Consider the following 20,964-nt stretch of genomic DNA (forward strand, 5'->3'; position numbering starts at 1 on the left):
TCTCTGTCTCTCCTTCTCTTTTTGTCACCTTTTCAAATAAATAAATAGATCTTATAATGCCTCTAGCGAGTACTAGTCTGTGAAATTTGTGATAATGTACTGCCGAAGGCCAAGCTGGTATCTGCCTGGTTCTTCCCTAAGGAGTGGCTGGACCCACAGAGAGAGCTACCCTTGAAGGCACTCAAAGAATGACAAAGACAGTGAAAACCTGGAAGTCTCTATTGAGAATCTGCTGTGAAAATTCACTGTTGAGCCCAGTGAAAATAGTCTATGGTCAAGAAGTCTTCTCAACCAAAGAGGACAGTTAGGAGGTAACACAGGACAGAGGCGAGGAGAGAATGAAGACAGAAAATGCCTGTCTCCCAAGGGGAGGCGAGGGCGTGGGTATCCCGGCCTCATGGGAGAAGTTACTCACAAATGCAAGTAGTGCTCTAAGAGTAGGTGGGATGACACCAGAGAAGTACAAACAACAACGACGACCCTTCCCAGGTACTGTTGGGACGCATCCCTGGTCAGTACAAGCGATAAATCATTCTGTAATTCATTATCGTTCTAACTCCTACCAGTGGCCCTCCTTGTCACACCCCAGGCCGCAAGGTCTGCTCAGAAGACCAGCTAAGATGTCTACTGTGACAGAAGTCCTTTGGTTTTCTGCAAGAGACCCAAGAGCCAGGCTCAGGGAGGGTTTCTGCATGGCTGATTCACACAAGGCAGTGCGACCTTGTGACTCGCCCAGACCCAGCAAAACAGACTTTGTGGGACTGCTTCCTCTGGGATGTGATAGGCCAGGAAAGGAAAAGGCCTCCTGGTGCACTGGGCTGAAGGCAGGGACAGGCACACAGCTCAGTGAGACAGCGAAGCCCCCCACCCCACACCCTGCACCGTGCCACAGGGGATGAGACCCTCGCCGGCTGAGTGAGCCCAGCCTCCATCTTCAACAAGCACATCACTGAGGACAGAAAGGGACACATAGAGGAATGACAACCAGACAGGGTCGCTCATCAAAGGGCCACCACAGCTGCAGCAGGCTGGTGGATCCAAAAGAAAGAGATATGTGTCTGAGGCTGGCTCAGGGGCAAAGGGCACACAGGGACCGCACGTGTGATGGGTCTAGACGGGCGTGCTGTCTCGCTTGTGCGGGGCGGGGCAAGTTGATCCAGAGGGAACCGTGTGAATAAAATGGCTTGATGCTGGACAGGCCTGCGGAGCAAACTCGAGGGGAGGAAATGCCTGGGGGAGGGACATCAGGTCAGTGTGCTGAGAGCCCATGGCAGGTGCTCTGCAGATCGTCCCAGACGCACATCTGCGGAACCTGGCCTGGTGGTGGCTGGTGGCTGGGAGGGAACCTGGGAGGAAGCCCCACACATGGGTGAGGGCGGGGGTGGGGGGAGGCGGGGGGCGTAGAGCAGATGAGGGCTGACCCTGCCCTGGGGCAGGCGGTGGGGGTGAGGACGCAGGAAAGACCCTTCCCGAGGAAGAGCTCCTGTGGTTTGGCAATGACCTGATTCTGCACAGCACGGGAGTGATGCCACCGCTATTTATAGACCGCTTACCAAAGGCCCTGTTCCTCGTGATTCCTGCATTTGGTTTTCCCTGCAAGCTCTCCTCGGAGGCACAGGAGGAGGGAACTGGGGTCCAGCGAGGCCAGACACCAACCCAGAGTCGCAGTCACGGGGCTCAGGGCGAGAGCGGGACCTGCTAGAAACTTACAGCCCACCCGCCAGGTCCTGCCCCCGCCTCACACGGCCTCCTTAGAACACAGACGCTCCATTCAACGCAGCCCTACCCCTCATTTTCAAAGAAGCCAGGATCACTGATAATCTGATGGCCTGAGAAGGGAAGGCTGGCATTTGGACCGGCTGTTCCGGGTCGGGGTATTACGTTAATGGTCTTTAGTACTCAAACCTGGGTCATTATCTGCCCCAGTTAGACACTGGTTCTCTCCACCCGCTGAAGAGGCCCGTGGGACAGAGCGAGGCCGTCCCACTCGTGCAGGCGGCTCTGGCCGGCGGGCCCCTGCCTTCCTTACCTCATGGCGGCTGTCATTCCAATGGGAGTGATTGGCAGTGGCCGGACAGCAGGAAACAGCCCTCGGCTCAGAACCCGCGCTCCATTCTGCACCACTCCTGGGGGAACTGAAAAAGCAAACGGAGAGAGACACCACACATGGATTCAATTGTGCAGACTCCGCTCCGAGGCAGAAACCCTGGATACACCAGAGAAGGGCCGATAACAGGAGAGAGAAACACGTACACACAGACACTCACACTCACACAGGAGGACAGAGAGACAGAAACCGAGTTAAGCAGGCAGGACACAAAGATTATTTGGTTGGCCAAGTCAGACCAAGAGCTCACAACTGAGTTACTGATGCCTAGGCTACAAAGTGGAGGGGAGGAAACTGTCAAAAGTGAGCTTCAAAAGTTATTTGCTTGAATTTGTTGAACATAACCTTTTCTCCTCACCTGGATCCCAAGGACATTTCAGAAACACACAGTAGGATAGCAAGTGACCAAACTCAAGCAGTTTCCTTATGCTTTTCTGGTCATGCTGAGAACACCTTTTTGTCCTGAATCCACAGGAGAAAAAAAATATGAAGCCAAAAATACTAGCAAAGCCAATTTTGCCAGCTGCTTCGGTGCCACGCACTCCCACCGTGGTTCCTCCTCACCATGACCTGGGCTGCCTGGGAAACTGGCCCTGCTGAGGGCAGGGAAGGACTGAGTCCGCGTGGATTCCCACAGAGCCCTGCTTCCCTCCCCGCTCCCCTGGAGCAAAGGTCCTGAGAGCTCCCGCTCCCTCCCCCAGGCACACCCATCCCCGGAGCAGCCTGCAAGGGACCTTTCCACACCCCTGAGGCTGCTCTGCTCTTGGTCAGAGGAATCCCATCACCTCCCAAACAGCAATTTCATCCCGGTCAGGCCAGTCGCTCCCCTCCTGCTACATCCGCTGACACCCTCCGTGTGCCTACACAGCCAGGCAGGAAGTACCACGCGAGAGCACTGCGGGGTTTTAATCTTGGCCTCTCCTGTGTGACCTTGGACAAGGACTTGAATGTCCTTTTCCCTTTGGGGACAGTGTCCTTCTAAGACGCCCCCTGCTGCCACAACCCCAGGACCCCCCAGAGCCCTGTGCCCAAGGCAGCCCTCAAAGTGTTGCACAGAGCAGGGTGGACAGACTGCTTTGGCAAAGACCACTGCAAGGTCTCCCTCTCTAACTCTTTCAAATAAATAAATCTTAAAAAAAGTTACATATTTTGGCCAGCGCCGCGGCTCACTAGGCTAATCCTCCGCCTAGCGGCGCCGGCACACCGGGTTCTAGTCCCGGTCGGGGCGCCGGATTCTGTCCCGGTTGCCCCTCTTCCAGGCCAGCTCTCTGCTGTGGCCAGGGAGTGCAGTGGAGGATGGCCCAAGCGCTTGGGCCCTGCACCCATGGGAGACCAGGAAAAGCACCTGGCTCCTGGCTCCTGCCATCAGATCAGCGCGGTGCGCCGGCCGCAGCGTGCCGGCCGCGGCGGCCATTGGAGGGTGAACCAACAGCAAAGGAAGACCTTTCTCTCTGTCTCTCTCTCTCACTGTCCACTCTGCCTGTCAAAAAAAAAAAAAAAAAAAAGTTACATATTTTCAGGACTCTAAGAATACATTCTTGTAAGTATTATTCCAAACCTTTAATCAAAAGGCCTTCATGGACAGTGAATGCCTGCTCTTGAATATCATAATTTTATTGTTTTTAAATATTATTTTTAAGATCACTTTTTCAATTTATATTATAGTCAAAGACTTATTGGCTCCACTAAATAAGGAGCTGAACAAATAAAAGATATCACTTTATAGACTGTTGATTCTTTGGGCATTATTAATAATTTTTTCCATTGTTTTCTGAGTTTGTGGAGGGCTTTTGGTAAAAAACATGGGAGGGGAGATACAATTTAAACTCTTGTCCAAGTCAGACTACTAGCGCAGTCCCATGTTCCAGAACCAGGGCCAGATAGGGAACCCTAACCACTCCAGACTTCAGATAACAGATCCAGCTGTAAGGCAGGAGACTTCGCGAGCATCTTAAAAGCATGGGGCTCTTACAACGTGGGCTGCAGCTGTCATATTTTGCCTAACAGGCTCTCTAAGGAAGAATATCTAACACTTATATTTACTAATTTATATGATCTGATTTCAAGACTTCCTATAAATTTAGAAGTCCCACGGCAGGATGGTATTGGTGTTGGGCATCGAGACCCATGGAATGAAACAGAGCCAGCAGTCCCCGACGTGCGATCAGCTGATTTTTGCTGAAGGTACCAAGACAAAGCCCAGAGGGAACGCAGAACCCCTGAACACCCAGAGATCCACCTGGACCCTTACCTCACACCTCATTCAAAAAGTGCAAGTGCACCACAGACCCAAATATAAGCAAATGTAAGAGAAAGATGAAATTGTGGGAAGAAAACAGCAGAGGAACGTACCAATCATCCTAAGGCTAGACACAGACCAAAGGCCCACAGCAGGGAGTCTGCAGACAGGTGCCCCGTCTCTCTGTATTTCTGGTTTGCCTGTCTTGGGGATGGCGGCAGAGGGTGTCGGTTGTTTTGCTGGACGGTGCTCACCTAGCCACGACAGATGACCTCGGGTTCCTCTATTCCTGACCTATCTGTGGCTAGGGAGCCCATGTAGAGCAGCACATGAATTTGATGTAATGGACCATGATGATAGATAACCGACACAGTAAAGATATACACAGCTATCATCCTTGTCAGTAAAAATAATCACAGTTCTATATGTCGATTATATCAATTAACTAACTGAAATTTTACCAAGTACCTGCCCATGTACTAGGTGATCGGGACACTGAATAACTACAGTGGAGCAAGGGAGACTTAACCAAGGCAGTGGAAATATTCTACGGAAATCGCCGGGGAGGGAACCTATGTGCATGAAATATGAAGACACTTAATCCAAACCTAGGGGCACCTGGGCAGGCTTCCTGTAGGAAGTGCCATCTAAGTTGGAAATCAGAGGCAGAGGAAGCACACACAAAGATCTGAAGTGACTAAAAACAAATGCATAAGGAACAAAAATGGTGTTTTTCTCCAGTGTGTCATCCTAGCCGGAATGATATGCATTTGGACTTTGTACCATGGGTATTGGGAAAAGTATAAAGGAAGGAAGGAAGTGGCCTATAGTACAGGGGCTGAACATGTGACTCTGGGGTCCGACCAACCCCGGTCTCTGTGCCATCGCTGTCAATCACTGACTGTCACCCTGTGCAAGCTACTTAAACCCCTGAGTAAGATGAGGGCAAAAAATATTCCTCTCGCAGGGTATCTGGAGATACAACTGAGTAATACAGGAATTGACAGTCAGAAAATTTATGTCATCAAGGTCACCATCATCATCATCATCATCTCAACCCGACCGCCATCTACACAGGAAGCCAAGGCGGCCTACGTTTCTCCATTTCAGATGAGCCGAAAACCCGCAAGCAGAGAATGAAACAAAACCCAGGGCACGACGGAGGAGCTCAGCTGTCTTCCTGGGGCCACGCTGGCTGCAAGAGCAGCAGTGATGGTGCGGCTATTCCCCTCGTGCCCGTTATGTTAGTGTCACCCTGCGGTGGAAACATCCCCAACATCTCCAGCCGGACAAAGACGACGGAGCCTGGAACGGGAGGGGAGAAGCGGGAGTCATGGAGCTCTCGTTCTGCTGAGCGCTGGCCTGGACACTGGGTCATCGGCCAAAGCAGCCCCAGGCCTCAAAGGCCCAGAACCTGTGGGCACCAGGGACTCGCCAGCAGAAGGCAAACAGGGAAGCAAACCTGTCGTCTCTAAGCCCCTGTAGGAGGCCAGGGGCTCTGCGTGCTCCTTGTCTCCCTGAAAGCCCGGAGGAGACTAAGGAGGCCTTGAGCGACGGGGCCTCCACTCCAAGTTCGGACCCAGCACTGGCTCTGTGGCCTTGGGCGAGTGCCTTGGCCTCTCTGTGCCGCAGGCTTGTCACTGGGAAAGCAGGCGTAAGCAGACTTCATGGGATTGCTGTGCAGACTGAATAGAGGCCTCTTAGGTCAGCACTGGCCCATCGTCATCATTTTCCCCTTCCTCCTCCCGCCACCGTCCCATGTCGCCCCTCTTTCTTAATTATCCCCAAGGCACCAGGCTCACTGGGGTCAGGACCAGGGAGGGTTTTCTCAGTCCATTATGTTAACTCTGCATTCACCCACCAAAGCATCCTTCTGATGAATGAACTTTTTTCATTTCAAAGAGAGCCTCGCGGACAAAGCTATCTGCAGCATTACCACGCTTCCCCGATCTGCTTCCCGACCCTCGCCAGGCTTCTGGCTCAAACGAGCTGCCACGGAGGCCGCTCTGCCAACGCCGGCACTTCTCAGCCCTCGCCCCTGGCAGCGCATCTGCCCAGGCGATGGCGGGTGTGCTCCTGTTCGTTCACTGGCTGCCAGAAGCCAGCTGGGACACTTGGCTGGTCCCCCATCTTCCCTCCTTTCTGTCCCCACCCCCAGGTGTCAGAGAAACGCAGCACAGCTAGTGTGGAGCGGCCATGCCGGAGAAAGGCGCGCCGGGTCCGTGATGCGCTGCTTTGGGGACTGCAGGGCTTGGCAGGAACGGGAGTGGTTCTACAGCTCTGCCAGCATCAGCACACCCAGTGTTTCCCTCCCTTTTGTTCTATTTCCCTCCAAGTGCATCAAGACCAGTACCACTGCGGCTAATCCACCTGACCCACAGCACTGAAATGCACCCAGGCTCCACTCGGGGCACTGACAGAAGAGGAAAATGGACACTTCCAGCGTGGACTTGCGGCTCTCACCGGGAGAGACGCAGGCCGCCAGCACCATCCTGCTCTGCGTGCGACACGCACTAACTATGCTTCCTCTATAAGGGAGAAGGCAGCCATCTGAGTATTGGGTTGCTGGGATCTTGCTCGGATAAGATGCCAGCCCTGTTCTCTGAAATTGGAAGCTCCAAACTTTCTGATTTGAACTAACAAGAAAGCAACACTCACACTAACACCAGAGCCAAATGAAGCAGCGCCACTCACTGGCTCACGGTGCACGCTGTGATCTCATGTGATAACGCCATCTTGGGAACCTTAAAAAGAGTCCAAGGCACAAGACGAACTTCCCTGCCCACTACGTCGTCCCTCAGCATTTCCCCAGCTTTGCTCTCCACGCTTAGCTTCCTTGATGTTTCAACTTCTAAAATTAACCTGAGCTCCTACGGCTGCCTTTGGAGGGCAGCCCTGGCTAACTCTCTCCGAGGCCATAAGCTGAGCAGCAGGTGATTCCGATAATCCTTCCCCTTCCTAAAGTCAGCCTTTCCACCTGCTTCCTTGGAAGCAGACTGGGGAGGGGGCTGGCATGGGCGCACACGGCCCGTTTCCTGGTTGCCTTTCTCCTGCCGTGCCTGGTGCGTCTGATTCTCACATAGCCCAGTTCCAGGCAGGGTGTGGAACGCCTCCTCCGCCCCTTCCTTCCACTGTGTTGTTTTGTTTATTATTGAGAGCTGTCTCTGGGAATGTTCCAACCAGGGATTACATAAGCCTTTGAAGATGAGTAATGGTGATCCGGCTTCTCCCGACTTCACAACAGTTCCTCCACGGGGTTCAAGATGACTCACAGGGCTTGTCGAAGGGGCCCTGCAAAGCAGGTGCTTACGGGGATCCCAGAAGCTGACGCTAAGCTACAGGGTCACTCTTTTTGGGAGGGTGGGGCGGGTGGATGATTGACCAGAGGTGAATTCAGGAGACAGTGCACTGGTCAGGTCCTGTGTGGACTGTTCTGGAAGCAGCATGCCATGGACTGGGGAGACCCAATGGCTTTTGTAGAATGTCTCCCCACTGCAAACTGGCCAAGTCTGAAAAGGCTAACGTCACCTGCACTGTGCGAGTTGCTGGGGGGGACCAAACACTGCAGCCTGGGGTTTGTACCATGTGCACGCTGCTGCCTTGTTGAAAGTGAAGCATGGGGACCGGTGCTGTGATGTAGCGGGTAAAGCTGCTGCCTGCAGTGCCGGCATGCCATATGGGCACCGGTTCGAGTCCCGGCTGCTCCACTTCCGATCCAGCCCTCTGCTGTGGCCTGGGAAGGCAGCGGAGGATGGCCCAGGTGCTTGGGCCCCTGCACCCACGTGAGAGACCTGGAAGCAGCTTCTGGCTGCTGGCTTCAGATCAGCTCAGCTTCGGCCATTGCAGCCATCTGGGAAGTGAATCAGTGGATTGAAGACCTTTCCCTCTTTCTCTGCCTCTACCTCTTTGTAATTCTGCCTTTCAATAAATAAATCTAAAAAAAAAAGAAAGTGAAGCAGTGACTAGGATGACTGCAGTCTTAGTAATGCAGGGTGTGCAAGGCTCCTCTGGGGTCATACGGAGCCCTCAAGAGGCCAGCACAGATCAAAAACATTTGTGTGTGTGTGTGTGTGTGTGTGTGAGAGAGAGAGAGAGAGAGAGAGGGGCAAAGAGATTCACCAGTTGCTGATTCAGTCCCCAAATGCCCCCTAACAGCTGGGGCTGGGTGGGGCTGAAGCCAGGAGCTGAGACCTCAATCCAGGTGTCCCATGTGGGTGGCAGGGACCCAAGTACTTGAGTCATCAGCAGCTGCCTCCCAGGGTGCACCCTGGCAGGAAGCTGGAGTCAGAAGTGGAGCCAGGACATGAATGCAGGCACTCCGGTATGGGATGTAGATGTCCCAAGAAGCATCTTATGCCTGCCCCTCGCCAGTTTTTGTCTGACATAGTCAGCCTCATGGCCGGGCCTGTAGCCAGCGTCTTGGTCCTGAGCTAAGTCTGCCTGCAATGAACAAGAGAAGGTAGAGAGGAACAGGCTTCAGTGGTGCCCATCTGGCGACCTGAAGCATAGTGGCTATGAAGGAAAAGGCGTTCAAGCCACCAGGCTGGCCTCCAACAGCTGGGACTAGGTTGGTAGCCAGTCCTCAAACCAGGTATCTGGCAGCCCAGGAAGTGAACACTTGGGGCTGTTAATAGTCCCATATGAGGCAGCTCTACAAACGGCCTGGCCACACCACCAGCCCTAGGAGAGGACAGGCAGCAGGCAGGACATGTGTTGCACTCGGAAGCCATGCTCAGCACGTGTGGGCAGCAACAGGACCCTGGCACCTACAGAAGGCCTGTATGTGTCCACACCAGGACACACACACAAGCACCACCTCACACCATCGCTGTAGCTGGCTGACTGTGGCCTTTAAACACTTTTGCCCAGGAATCACCTTTCACTTTTTCCAGGTCTTGGACAACGCTAGCAGGGCAAGGGATGGTGGCTACATTTTAGGTCTGTAACGCTTCTCCCTTAAGAAGGCAAGGAGGTACTGCCTTGAATCCCAAAGCCAGAGATACACAATGTGAGATGGAGGGAGAACCAAGAAAGAGCTAGCCGAAAGCAGGGACTGGCTGCTGGAGACAGATACCGGCAGCTGTGTTTCTGAGTAGGTCAAGGATGGGCCAAGTGCACAGAGCAGACGCTCAATGCATCTTCATTCCTTTCCAGTGTTAAGGCGCCTTACAAACTGCCTGTTGATTATGCTTGCACTTGACCTCCAGGGGGCACTGCACAAGGGCTGGAAGTCACATGGGACAGTGCATCTCCCCTCCCTTGACACTGACTGCTCTGCTGTTCCTGCTCAGATAGATAGAGTCGAGATAGAGTCGAGGAGTTCGGTTAGCCATGAGAACATCAACCCAAGCAATCTGTCACCCAAACAGGAGAAGCCTTTCCCTTTTCTACTCGTGGCCAAGAATCCAGCAACAATGCGATTGGTAAGGAAGCGCGGGGATCTGTGCATGATCGGTCACTCCCCTTGGCTTTGCCATGATCTTCATTTTCCATTCCTAACCCCAGCAGCCAGTTCATCAGAAGTATTTTCTGAGCTAAGGATCACTGTGCACAGTGGCTAGGGGCTAAGGAAGGTGACTGCACCCTGCTCGGCTCTGAGGAAATCAGTTCATTTCCACGATTGTGGGTCATACAAAGTGATTTTAGAAACCATTGCAGCCTGCAGCTTGATGACAGTCTGTTCCGTTCTTTTCTGCGATGCCATCTGAAACTCAAAACATCACGGACAAGGCAGCTTCTTAGGGGGCCATTGTTATGGTGCAGCAGGTTAAGCTACCACCTGCAACACCAACGTCCCATATGAGCACCAGTTCAAGTCCTGGCTGCTCCACTGCTGATCCAGCTCCCTGCTAATGCACCTGGGAAAATAGCAGAAGATGTCCCGAGTACTCAGGCCCCAGCCACCCACGTGGGAAACCCAGATGAAGCTCCTGGTTCCTGGCTTCCACCTGGCCCAGCCTTGGCCATTGTGGTCATTTGGGGAGTGAATCAGTGGATGGAAGCTCTCTCTCTGTCTTTAACTTCATCTTTCAAACATAATAATCTTAAAAAAGAAGCGGGGGGGCACCTTCCAGGTTAACTCTAGTGACAGGTCTTTACCAAGTACACATCCGCTTAGCAGCAGTGTTTGCTGTGGGCCACCCAACACTTCAAGAGCTGCCAACCTGAGTTGAGCAAAGAGAGAAGGAGACTTCTGCATTGTTAGGAGCAGGCAACAGCTGTGCCAGGCAAGGGATCAGGTCACCCTAAGGATGCTCAGCTACACCTCCTGGGAGTTATAAAAAAAGATTGAGTTGCATTCCCTACAGCTATCAGGAAAGCTGGGACAAGTACAGGGCCACGGGGGAAGGTCTAGTACTTCCCATCAGTGCAACGTGGTACCTGCGGGGAGTTACAGTCCTGTGGGGAACCACGTGGGGACTTCCCTTTGGTCCGGTGGCCATGTGGCACACAGAGAAGTGGGAACCAATCGGAGCTCCAAGTCCAGACACAGGAATGAAATAGGGAGGTGTCAGTTCCCGGCAGTGTCATGTGGGGCCTGCGGCTCCCTGTTACCACCTACTCACAGGGTCTTTCATCACAAACAGGCTGAAACGCAGCAACAACCTCCAACGAGCTGAGCAGGTCCTGATGCACCTTTTAGATGTCTAACAGCGTCCTGACCAGGTGTGGGGCGTGGGAAGAAGTGCGGCTGGGAGGAGGGACAGATACCTGCACGTACGGTCATTTTTTTTTGTTTTTATCCCTGGGGAGGGAACTGTTCTAAAATCACAGACTAGTTCTGGAGATGGGAAAAAGCTTTAGGCGATGGACAGAAGAGAAGTCCAAGGAACAAGAGGTGTCTCTGCTCAATGGTCAAGAGCAGGTGAAGCCAAGAGCCCAGCTCGGCGAAACCAGTCCTGCATTGCATGGGAGGCTGGGTGGAGACGTCAGAAGGAGATATGATGGCTCTACTTCAAGGCTCCACCAAGCTCAGGCAGGCAAGACTTCCCTCTCTAACATGGCAGCCTGGTTTTAATGAGGTCCCAGAAGGGAAGGGCGTTGCTAAAAATGGGTTCTGCTCATCTCCATCCTGGCTACGCTGGCCTCATATAACCTCTTCCAGCAGAGACGACAAACTCACAGAAACAATTCCTGCGGGAGAAAGACACTCTCCCCTGGCACTCCCTCTAGGGTTTGCTTCTCTTGCCCCAAGTCTTCAGTCCTGACATTAGCACAGCTTTCTCATCTGGGAAGTACACCTAGGCATGCATTCATACATGTGCATGGGGAAAGGCAACACGCATACGCATGTGGTCATGTACTTATGTAGGGTTTAAAGTGATGCTACGAGGGCAGGTCTACTTTAGCATGAGTTCTTCCTAGGGCCTGTTATATAAATGAGAAGGTTAAGTTCACAGTCTATGGTGCTGTAGGCTATAGAAATATCTACTCACAACCTGCTTGTATCTCAGGGGAAGTATTCAAAAGCATCATGGCACTGGCAGCATCAATGTCAGGATCTGGAAAAATCAACCAATAAATAACATTATTTACAACGGGGCTGGTGTGTGTGTGCACGCATGTGTGTATGTCCCCTGCCAGTTACAGTTTATGAATTTGACAGAGAAGAAAAGGATTCCAGGAACTACATGGCCTATCCCAAAAGTGACTTTCTTCCCATCTGGATGTGAGTAGGAGAAAAGGTATTCCAGAGTGAGGATTAAAGAGCACGTTTATTAAGTGTTTCAGCGGAGGAGCTTGGTCTCTTCTCATTGGGTTAGTTTCGTAATTTGCACTGTATGTTCCGAAGTTGCTGATCTATGCACCCCTACAGTGTTAATCCTGGGGTGGCGTGGGAGACCCAGTGACAATAGCTCAGCCACAGGAATTTTTAATGAAATGGGGAGAGCTCACAGCATCGAGAGAAAGCATTAAACACACTGCATCTCGTGAGATACAAGCAAGACATTTGGTCATTTCCATTTGTCAGCAGAATGTCAAGTGTATTTTATGAGGCTATGTGCGTGCACAGCAGTGGTGGAGGTGGCAAAGGCATTAAAAAAAAAAGAAAACCACTTGAAATATAAAGAAAAAATTAAAGTTCTGATGTTCAGGGCACAGTGTTTGCTTGCATATCTATTATTGGTTTTCTTAAGGGCTAAATAAAAAAAAATACTCATCACTTCATTGCTATTAATTCTTAAATGGTTTCTGAATCCTTACTGATCCACCGGTTGACAGATGGCAGGTTACACAGAGACAGAGAAAAATATTATCCTTTGATAACTAAATTCATTTTCCTCTGAGAAACAGCAGCTCTGCTCTATGGAAATGAAGGTCACCATGGCAACAGTAAACAACCCCCAAGAATGGTCACTGAATAGGCTGAAAAGAACATCTGCCCCAGCACAGCGGCCCAGCTGCCCTGGGGCGAAATTCGCTAATAGCGCGGTGATGCCGCGTGACAGAGGCTGCCGCCTGTGCCCTGTCCAAATAAACCAAGTGTGCAATTGAAGTCGACATGAAAACGCCTGCCCGTGCAGAGGACCGCCTCGCGTCCGCTAAGGCCGACGACCAACGATGGGAGGGTAGCGGAGTGGGGCTCCCACTTCTCAGGTTCTATACAAATTATACACCCAAGAATTCAATTTACAACTAATGGCTCCATGGCACTTTATTCGGGGTATTATGGGAGAAAATTACCTTTTTTTTTTAACTGTTTAAAAAAGTGCATTTTTCATACTCTACACGCGCAGCTTCGTTCCAAGGGAGTTAGGTGATGTGGTGGAAAGGCCCACAATGAATGATTAGGGATGGTGCTGGCTCGAGACGACAAAGTCACCACCACAACACATTCTACAAAGTGCTAAAGGAACTTCGCTCCGCCTGCTGTTTCTCTGTGTTTTGCCTGCAGGAGACCTGTTATTACACTCCACAATGGAATAAGAGTTTATTTTAATAAGTGCATTGTAGGAGAAACAGGTAAATTGACTTATTTGGCAACTCCTAGGGTGAAATTCCTGCAACAGGCATCGCTCCCCACTGACACTAGAAGATATTATATACTAGTCGCATGATGAACTGGCAACCTGCAGGCTCGGCTCGTAGGCTTCTCTCTCTCCGTGCACCCTGGCTCTGCCCAGTGGGGGGCAGGACTCAGTGCACTGCAGGCACCCACAAGCAGTGGAAGACAGGTCGTTCCTACCAGGTGCTGTGGGGGTCTTAGAGGCTGCCCCCTCCCAGTGCCCCTTCCAGTCAAGAGTGTTTTCCCTTCTCAGGGAGAAGCCAAGAAAACAAGCTGTCTTTTCTCTCCAGTAAAGGTTGCTTGCCATCTTAACGCGAAAGCTACAGGTGACCTTGCACCGGGCTGGCTAGACAGACCAGCCTCTCCTGGTGACTTCGGTGATGAGTGACCAGGAGGATCCCTGGAGTAGGAGGAAGCCCAGGAGAAGTCAGGAGTCTTTTCCTTTTTGCCAGAAAATGAAAGAAAGTAGTTCCAGATTCTTTAAACACCCATTGAATCTCAAGAGGGGTCTGAGGGCCACAGATACCGGGGAAGAAAAAGGTGGAGGGAGAGAACCAGCAACACTCACACGAATGCAGGAGAATTTCAGCAGGACAGCCCCAAGGTGCAGTGGGGGGGGGGGGGGGGGCTTCGGAACACACAGCGTCCTCCCGCAATGTCCAGCCCATGCCGGACCAAGCCAGACCCATAAACCAGGCGCGTCTTCCCTTCTAACCAGATCTGCCACACCTGACGCCGGCTCACAGAAACACCGTGATGCGCTCAGTGATGCACGGGCACTTGGGGTGGGTGCATACCCAGAGGTACCATGATCTCAACCACAGTGCACCCCACAGCCCGTGCCCATTCTTGAAAGGTGCGTTCCTGAATGAGCAGCGCCGGGGGTGGAATGGAATGGAAGACAAGGTATCAAGGGATGGGGTTTTCTCCTCTTGAAGTCTTGGCAAGAAAAAAAAAAGGCAGACCCAAGAACTGCAAACAGAATGAGAAAGTGTGAAACATAGTTATGCGCTTACGGACACGGGCCCCTACTCTGCCAGCCTTTCCCTGGAGATACAGAGGTGGCATCCTTTTAAAAACCAATTGTAGGGGCCGACGCAGCGGCTTACTAGGCTAATCCTCCACCTTGCGGCGCCGGCACATCGGGTTCTAATCCCGGTCGGAGCGCCGGATTCTGTCCCGGTTGCCCCTCTTCCAGGCCAGCTCTCTGCTGTGGCCCGGGAGTGCAGTGGAGGATGGCCCAAGTGCTTGGGCCCTGCACCCCATGGGAGACCAGGAGAAGCACCTGGCTCCTGGCTCCTGGCTTCGGATCAGCGCAGTGCGCCGGCCGCAGCGCGCCGGCCGTGGTGGCCATTGGAGGGTGAACCAACGGCAAAGGAAGACCTTTCTCTCTGTCTCTCTCTCTCACTGTCCACTCTGCCTGTCAAAAAAAAAAAAAAAAAAATCAATTGTAGGGGTGGGCGTTGTGGTGCAGCAGGCTACATAGCAGCATGCCGGTTCAAGTCCCAGCACCTCCGCTTCTGATCCAGCCACGCACACGGGAGACCAGGATGGAGTTCCTGGCTCCTGGCTTTGGCCTGGTTGAGCCCTGGAGGTCACAGTCATTTGCAGAGTGAACCAGAAGATGCAAGAGCTCTCTCTCTCCCTCACTCTGTCTTTCAAATAAATAAATGTTTTTAAAAACATCAATTTTATTAGAGGGGTGATTTATGTAGAAGAAAACACACCCATGTTAAGTGAGTTCTGATGAATTTACACCACCATAATCGATAAAGAACACAACCACGACACAGACGTCCATCACCCCAGTGTTTCCTTGTACCCCTTTGCCCTGGGCAATGGCTGATTTGCTTTCTGGTCTCCAATCCAGATGTGGCATCAGTACTTCGTTTCCTGTTGCCATTGTTGAGTAGCGTTTCACTGAATGAATGCATATGCCATGATTTGTTCATTCATTCAACCACAGGTGGACACTTGGATTGTTTCCAGTTTGGGGTATTATAAAAAAAACTGCCTATGAATTTGTGTACCATTCTCTGGTGAACAAGTTTCTGTTTCTCTGGGTAACTGTTGATTTAACTTTATAGGAAACTGCTAAAGAGATGTCTGTCTGATGTGAAAAGCCTGTTCAAGTCCTTTGCCCATATTGAAATTGCACTGTTCTACTTACTATTTGGCCATGAAGTTCCTTTAAAAAGTCTGAATATAAGCCTTTGGTAAGATGAAATTTTTTTCTCGGCCCACGGCTTATTTTGTTTCTTAACTGTATCCTTCAATAAGCACAAGTATTTAATTTTTACTAAGTCCCACTTGCCAATTTCATCTTTTATAGCCCAACGCCTTTAATATCCCAACTAGGAAATCTTTGCTTACCCTCCGATTGACAGAGTCCCTTGTAGGTGGCATATTGGGGGTTCATGGGTTAGGGTACTAACCATAAACTTACCTGGGTTCAGGACCCAGATTTACAGGCAAATGGAAACAGGAGCCATGACCCAGACATCTGTGCACATCCTGGAAGTCACTGAAGCACAGGCCTCCTAGTATTAGGCACAGCAACAGCAGGCGGCCTCTGTTGGGTTCCTGGTGTGAACACCAGGCGGACTCAGAGACGCCTCGGGCAGACGAATTTCTACAGAAAAGGGTCCTGGACTCTCCTCTGTGCCTGTCACATCCTGACTTCCAGGTGGGCTTCAGTCTGCAGAGCCGACAACCCAGTGTCTGCCCTCCAAAGAGGAGAAATGCTGTGATGTTTATTCCTATCATTATTGAAATACCACGTTCCCCTCCCCCTTTAAAATTATGAAAGTACCGTGTTCTCCTTATTAAACTATGTATGCACACACACACACACACACACTAGGTGGATATAATGGAAAAAACAAATGTATTTTTCAGAGATCCACTCCAGACTTGCATTGCTCCATATTTACGTCCTGAAATTGTCTATGCAATATGAAGCATGTGCGCATGCTCACGGAATCGCCAGTACACACGCAGGCACACGGACCTGTTTTTCAGGTGGGTTTACGGAAGTCCTGCCTTGTCTGTGGCTCTGTTCTCTGCAGTTTCAGCTGCCTGTGGTTGACTGTGGTCCAAAAACATTTAACAGAAAACTCCAGAGATAAACAACTCAGAACTTTTCATACAGTATATGGTTATGATCGCTCTATTTTATCAATAGCTATTGTTGCTAACCTCCCCCTATGCCTAGCATATAAATTAAACTTCACTGGAGCTGTGTAGGTGCAGGAAAAAAAAATATAGTCTGTGAGGGGTTTAGTACTATCCATAGTTTCAGGCATCCACTGGGGGTGCTGGCTACATAGTCCCCATGGATAAGGGGGACGACTGTATACGAGAATCAGCCTTTTGCAACTTGACTGGCAAGCTCTCATATTAGATCACATTATCTAAGGCCCTGCCGTGGTGGATAACACCAGGCAGTCTGCAGGCCGCAGTTTCTAGGAGGCAGACACAGAGTTGGGCTGATTATGTTGCTGTGCGCAGCACACTGGCCCCCTGCAGACAGACCACAGATACTAGGACACACTTGGACACACCACTCTGCACAGCTGCCCTCCACCCTCCCCTCCCCCTGCCTAGCCCCTGCTCCTCTTGGTCTTCCCACCCCACCCTTCCTAGGAGGACCCAGCACGGCCCCTCTCCCTCCTCTCCTCTCTGGGCCCTGTCCCCGCCCCTGACCCTACTCCACTTGGGTACCTTGGATCATACGTTATTGTTCATGAACACAGTCCAGGTCTCTCTCAGATACTCTGAATTCTCCGTAGAGGTTTACCTCGGTAGACAGCAGAGGGACCTCCTGGTGGAAGCATCTTCCCTTTTTTGGAGGGATGCATTTGACCAAAGATACTTGCTTTAGAGATTTTTGGCTGGAGGTATTTCGGGGGCCTGGAGAGGGGGTGGTGTCTCTGTTTCCAAGGCACAGCTGACACTAAAGAGTAAGGTCCAGGGGGCAGAGCCGCACGATCCTCCGTGGGTAGAGAAGGTGTTGTGGTGCAGCAGGTTAAGCCACCGCTTGGGACACATGCATCCGTATCGGAGGGCCAGTTCAGTCTCTGCTATCCCACTTTTGATCCAGCTTCCTGCAAATGTGTCCTAGAAGGCCCCAACCATCCACATGGGACAACTGGATTCAGTTGTGGTTTCGTGGCTTCAGCCCCAGCTATTACGGACATTTGAGAAGTAAGCCACGGGAGAGAAGATCCCTTTCTCTCCCTCTCTCTCTCTCTCCTCTGTTGTTCTGCCTTTCAAACAAAAATAAATAAACCTTAAAATATAGATCTTCCTTGACTTAAAGGAGGGGACTCTTCCCCCTCCCCCAGTGGCTCAGTCCAGCTTATCAACATAAGAACAGAAGAAGATATTTTGGCCAGGAGATCTTTTCAGGAACAAGGGTCCTCTAGGCAGCAGTATCGCATGTGTTCTGCCCCCGGGGGCGGGGGGCGGGGGACCACATGGTGTTGGCCGTCTTTATTTCTGGCTCCCCACGGTACCTCATCAGCATCCTGAACCAAGAACTCACATTGCTTATGATCAGTTCATTCAGAGTAACACCAAGCGTGCCGTGGGTGCTTAATAGAGTCATGACCGTCACCAAAACGGAGCCAACCTCAAATCCCCTATTAAAACACTTTCCTCCTCTGCTCATGCTTCTGGAACGAATGTTACTCCTCCTCTGGACCGGTACCAGAGGCCCATTTCAATTTCATTTTTAATGCAGCTGTCTTATCACAAGGCCTCCTCTTTGGAATACAAGACTGAAAAACGGTCACACCTCTCACCGCTGATTTCAAATCCTCTTGTCTTGGATGTGCACCCAAAACTGCATTATGCTGCAGGGAGCAAAATCAGTAGCAAACTTTCCAGAATCAATGGTGCAACTATTCAGATCAAGAGAAACATTCAAGGACTGGCGTTGTGGCACGGGGGGTTAAGCCGTAGTTGTGACACCAGCACACCATAGCAGAGCGGCAGTCTGAGTCACAGCTGCTCTGCTTCTGTTCCAGCTCCCTGCTAATGTACCGAGGAAGGCAACGGATGACAGGCCAAGTGCATGGGCCCCTGACACCAACACGGGAGACCCAGATGAAGTTCCAGGCTCCTGGCTTTGGCCTGGCCCAGCCCTGGCCTTTGCGTCCATTTGAGAGTGAATAAGTAAACGGGAGATTCTCTCTCTCTCTCTCTCCTTTCTGTCACACTGCCTTTCCAATAAACAAATATTTTTAGCAAGAAAAACACTGAGCTTCATTATGGAGAGGAGTCCTTCTGGGCTTGGAGAAGTTGTTTTCTCTGTGGATAGAAGGGAAGCTCTAGACTAAGCATGGAGATTGCTGGGTTCAAGTCCTGGCTCTGCCACTAACCAATGTGTGACCTTCATTTTGCTGGGCCTGAGTTCACCCATGGAGGAATGGCCGGCGGCCGGCTGCAGACGTGGGCGAGGCCAGGTGGCTTTCTCATCAGCTCGCATCCTTGGCTCTCCCTGTGTAATGTTTCTTGACTTCCTCCTTTCTGACTCCTGGCTGCCAAAACTATGTATTTCCAGGAGCGCCTACTAAGGGGGACATCTGCTCCAGAGCCTCTGTGGGCGGCTGCCATGCTCGGCAAGCCGGGGAGAACATACCTTCATCCCTGGAGAGCTGCGGCCTGTCACGGTGGGCACCTGCCAGGGCCACGTCAGAGCAGTGCATGATGGGTATTTTGTGGGTTCCTGGTGTGACTTCTGTCTGGGTTCAGGCCTCTCCCTTTGAGACTTGTTGTCAGAGAAATGGACTTGGAAAAGCCATCTGTTTTAACAAACTAGGAATACCTAATGGGTAAGAAGCCCTGCATGCAATGCTCACTGCTGTAGATTTGCTCAAAAAATGTGAGTGCTGTCCCTAACCTCTGATCTGCCCGATCTAACAAAAAGATGATGACAAGACACTTCCTATATGGAAAATCTAAGGACTAGGACCACCACCTCCTGAGAAGTCATTACTTTTCCATAGGGCTAATCCCCCCTTCTCCACACACCTGAAGTGTTTTACAGGCTGATGAAAGGTTGTTACATAGCTGAAGAAAAGCATAAGAAACAGTAAAAGAATACCAAATAATGATGACATGCACCTGGACCAACATTACCGAGAACACAGGTGCACACTCCATCCGACCCACATGCTAACAGGCTAATCCTCTCCTTCCGTTCTTCACTAGAAAGTGAGCCTGACTACGAGGGCTCCTCTTTGCCTGCTGTCTTTGCTGTCAGATTCCTAGTACCCAGCAAAGTGCTTGGAACAGAAGCAGCTATTAGACAAACAGCCGCTGGTGGCTCATCCAAGCTCTGCTCAGGTGAATTCCAGATACCTGGGGCTCAGCACCCAGCAAGGAGGGAGAAGTGTCTGGTGATCCCCAGGTGCCATGGCCTCCTCTAAGGACCCCCGAGAAACAAACGTCAAGACAACTCTGCAGTTTGTAAGAATGCCTCAGGGAATTCTGCTACCAGGGAAGGCAAAGGACCACCTGCAGTAAAAGTCCAGCGTCTCTGAATGCCTTCAAAGAGGTCATTGAGGAAGACAAGGACATCCTTCACCTTGCATAACTTCACTAGATGTCTTTGCTTTGAAATATCTTTATTCATTTTCAGGGGCTAGCACAGTGGCGCAGTGAGTTAAAGGCCTAGCCTGCAGTGCCAACATCCCATATGGGCGCCAGTTCAAGTCCTGGCTGCTCCACTTTTGATCCAGCTCTCTGCTAATATGCCTGGGAAAGCAGTGGAAGATGGTCCAAGTCCTTCGGCCTCGACACCCATGTGGGAGAAGGAGCTCCTGGCTTTGGATCAGCTCAGCTCTGGCCATTGTGGCCATTTGGAGAGGGAACCAGCAGATGGAAGACCTCTCTCTCTTTGTCTTTACCTCTCTCTGTAACTCTTTCAAATAAATTAAAAAATAAATCTTTAAAAAAAAATTAAAAAATACCTTCATCCATTTTCAGCAATTCTGTATGAGAGTGACATATCTGAAATAATTTAAGTCCTAAAAATGGAGGGAAGAAATCTTTAACTTTTAGAACCACGGGGATAAGAAACAGATAATAACAAGCAAGAAACAAATAGAAAACCCAATTTCCGGGGAAATTCTAAGTAGGTCTGCATGGTTTCATTTCTGCATATCTCAGACACTGAATCAGTGGTTTTCAAGTGGGAGATTTGCCACCCCTGTTCCCAAGGACATAGGCAATAGCTGAAGACATGTTTGACTGTCATGATTGGACGGGCAAGGGAGGGTGCCCCTGGTGTCTAGAGGTTACAGCCAGGCATGCTGGCCACCATTCTTCAGTGGGCAGGATGACCCCAAAACAACGCAATCCAATCCAAAATGTAAACAGAACAAAGGTTGAGAAACCCTTCTCTGAAGCTACCTGGACATACGCTGTGGTCAACAATCTGTCTCCAATAGAACCCACAGAATGAAGGTATAGAAAGAATGCACCCAAGTTGTTCTCCTCTTCCTCTCCCCACTTCTTTTTCCAAAATCCATAGACATAGGCTAAGAGAGATGGGATATCTACCCTTGGCTTCTGTCGCAGTCAATCAAGATATCTAAAACAGCC

General features: G+C 51.0%; 1 protein-coding gene across 35 annotated transcripts in view; it reads right to left on the bottom strand.

Moving 5' to 3' along the window:
* FOXN3 (forkhead box N3) overlaps positions 1-20,964 on the bottom strand; it is a 457,141-nt gene that overhangs the window by 20,921 nt on the left and 415,256 nt on the right. For 20 of the 35 annotated variants that reach the window (XM_089322621.1, XM_089322625.1, XM_089322622.1 and 17 more), the window contains 2 exons: positions 11,783-11,848; positions 2,030-2,135 (listed from right to left, as the gene is read on the bottom strand). In XM_089322621.1, the coding sequence (XP_089178747.1) occupies positions 2,030-2,135; positions 11,783-11,848 (172 nt within the window). The remainder of the gene's footprint in view (positions 1-2,029; positions 2,136-11,782; positions 11,849-20,964) is intronic. The other 15 variants (XM_070065521.2, XM_070065516.2, XM_070065517.2 and 12 more) reach the window with 2 other exon arrangements.

The sequence above is a fragment of the Oryctolagus cuniculus genome, chromosome 20 (genome assembly GCF_051225735.1).
Source record: "Oryctolagus cuniculus isolate XC-2025 breed Fujian yellow rabbit chromosome 20, ASM5122573v1, whole genome shotgun sequence".
In the NCBI taxonomy this organism is placed as follows: Eukaryota; Metazoa; Chordata; class Mammalia; order Lagomorpha; family Leporidae; genus Oryctolagus; species Oryctolagus cuniculus.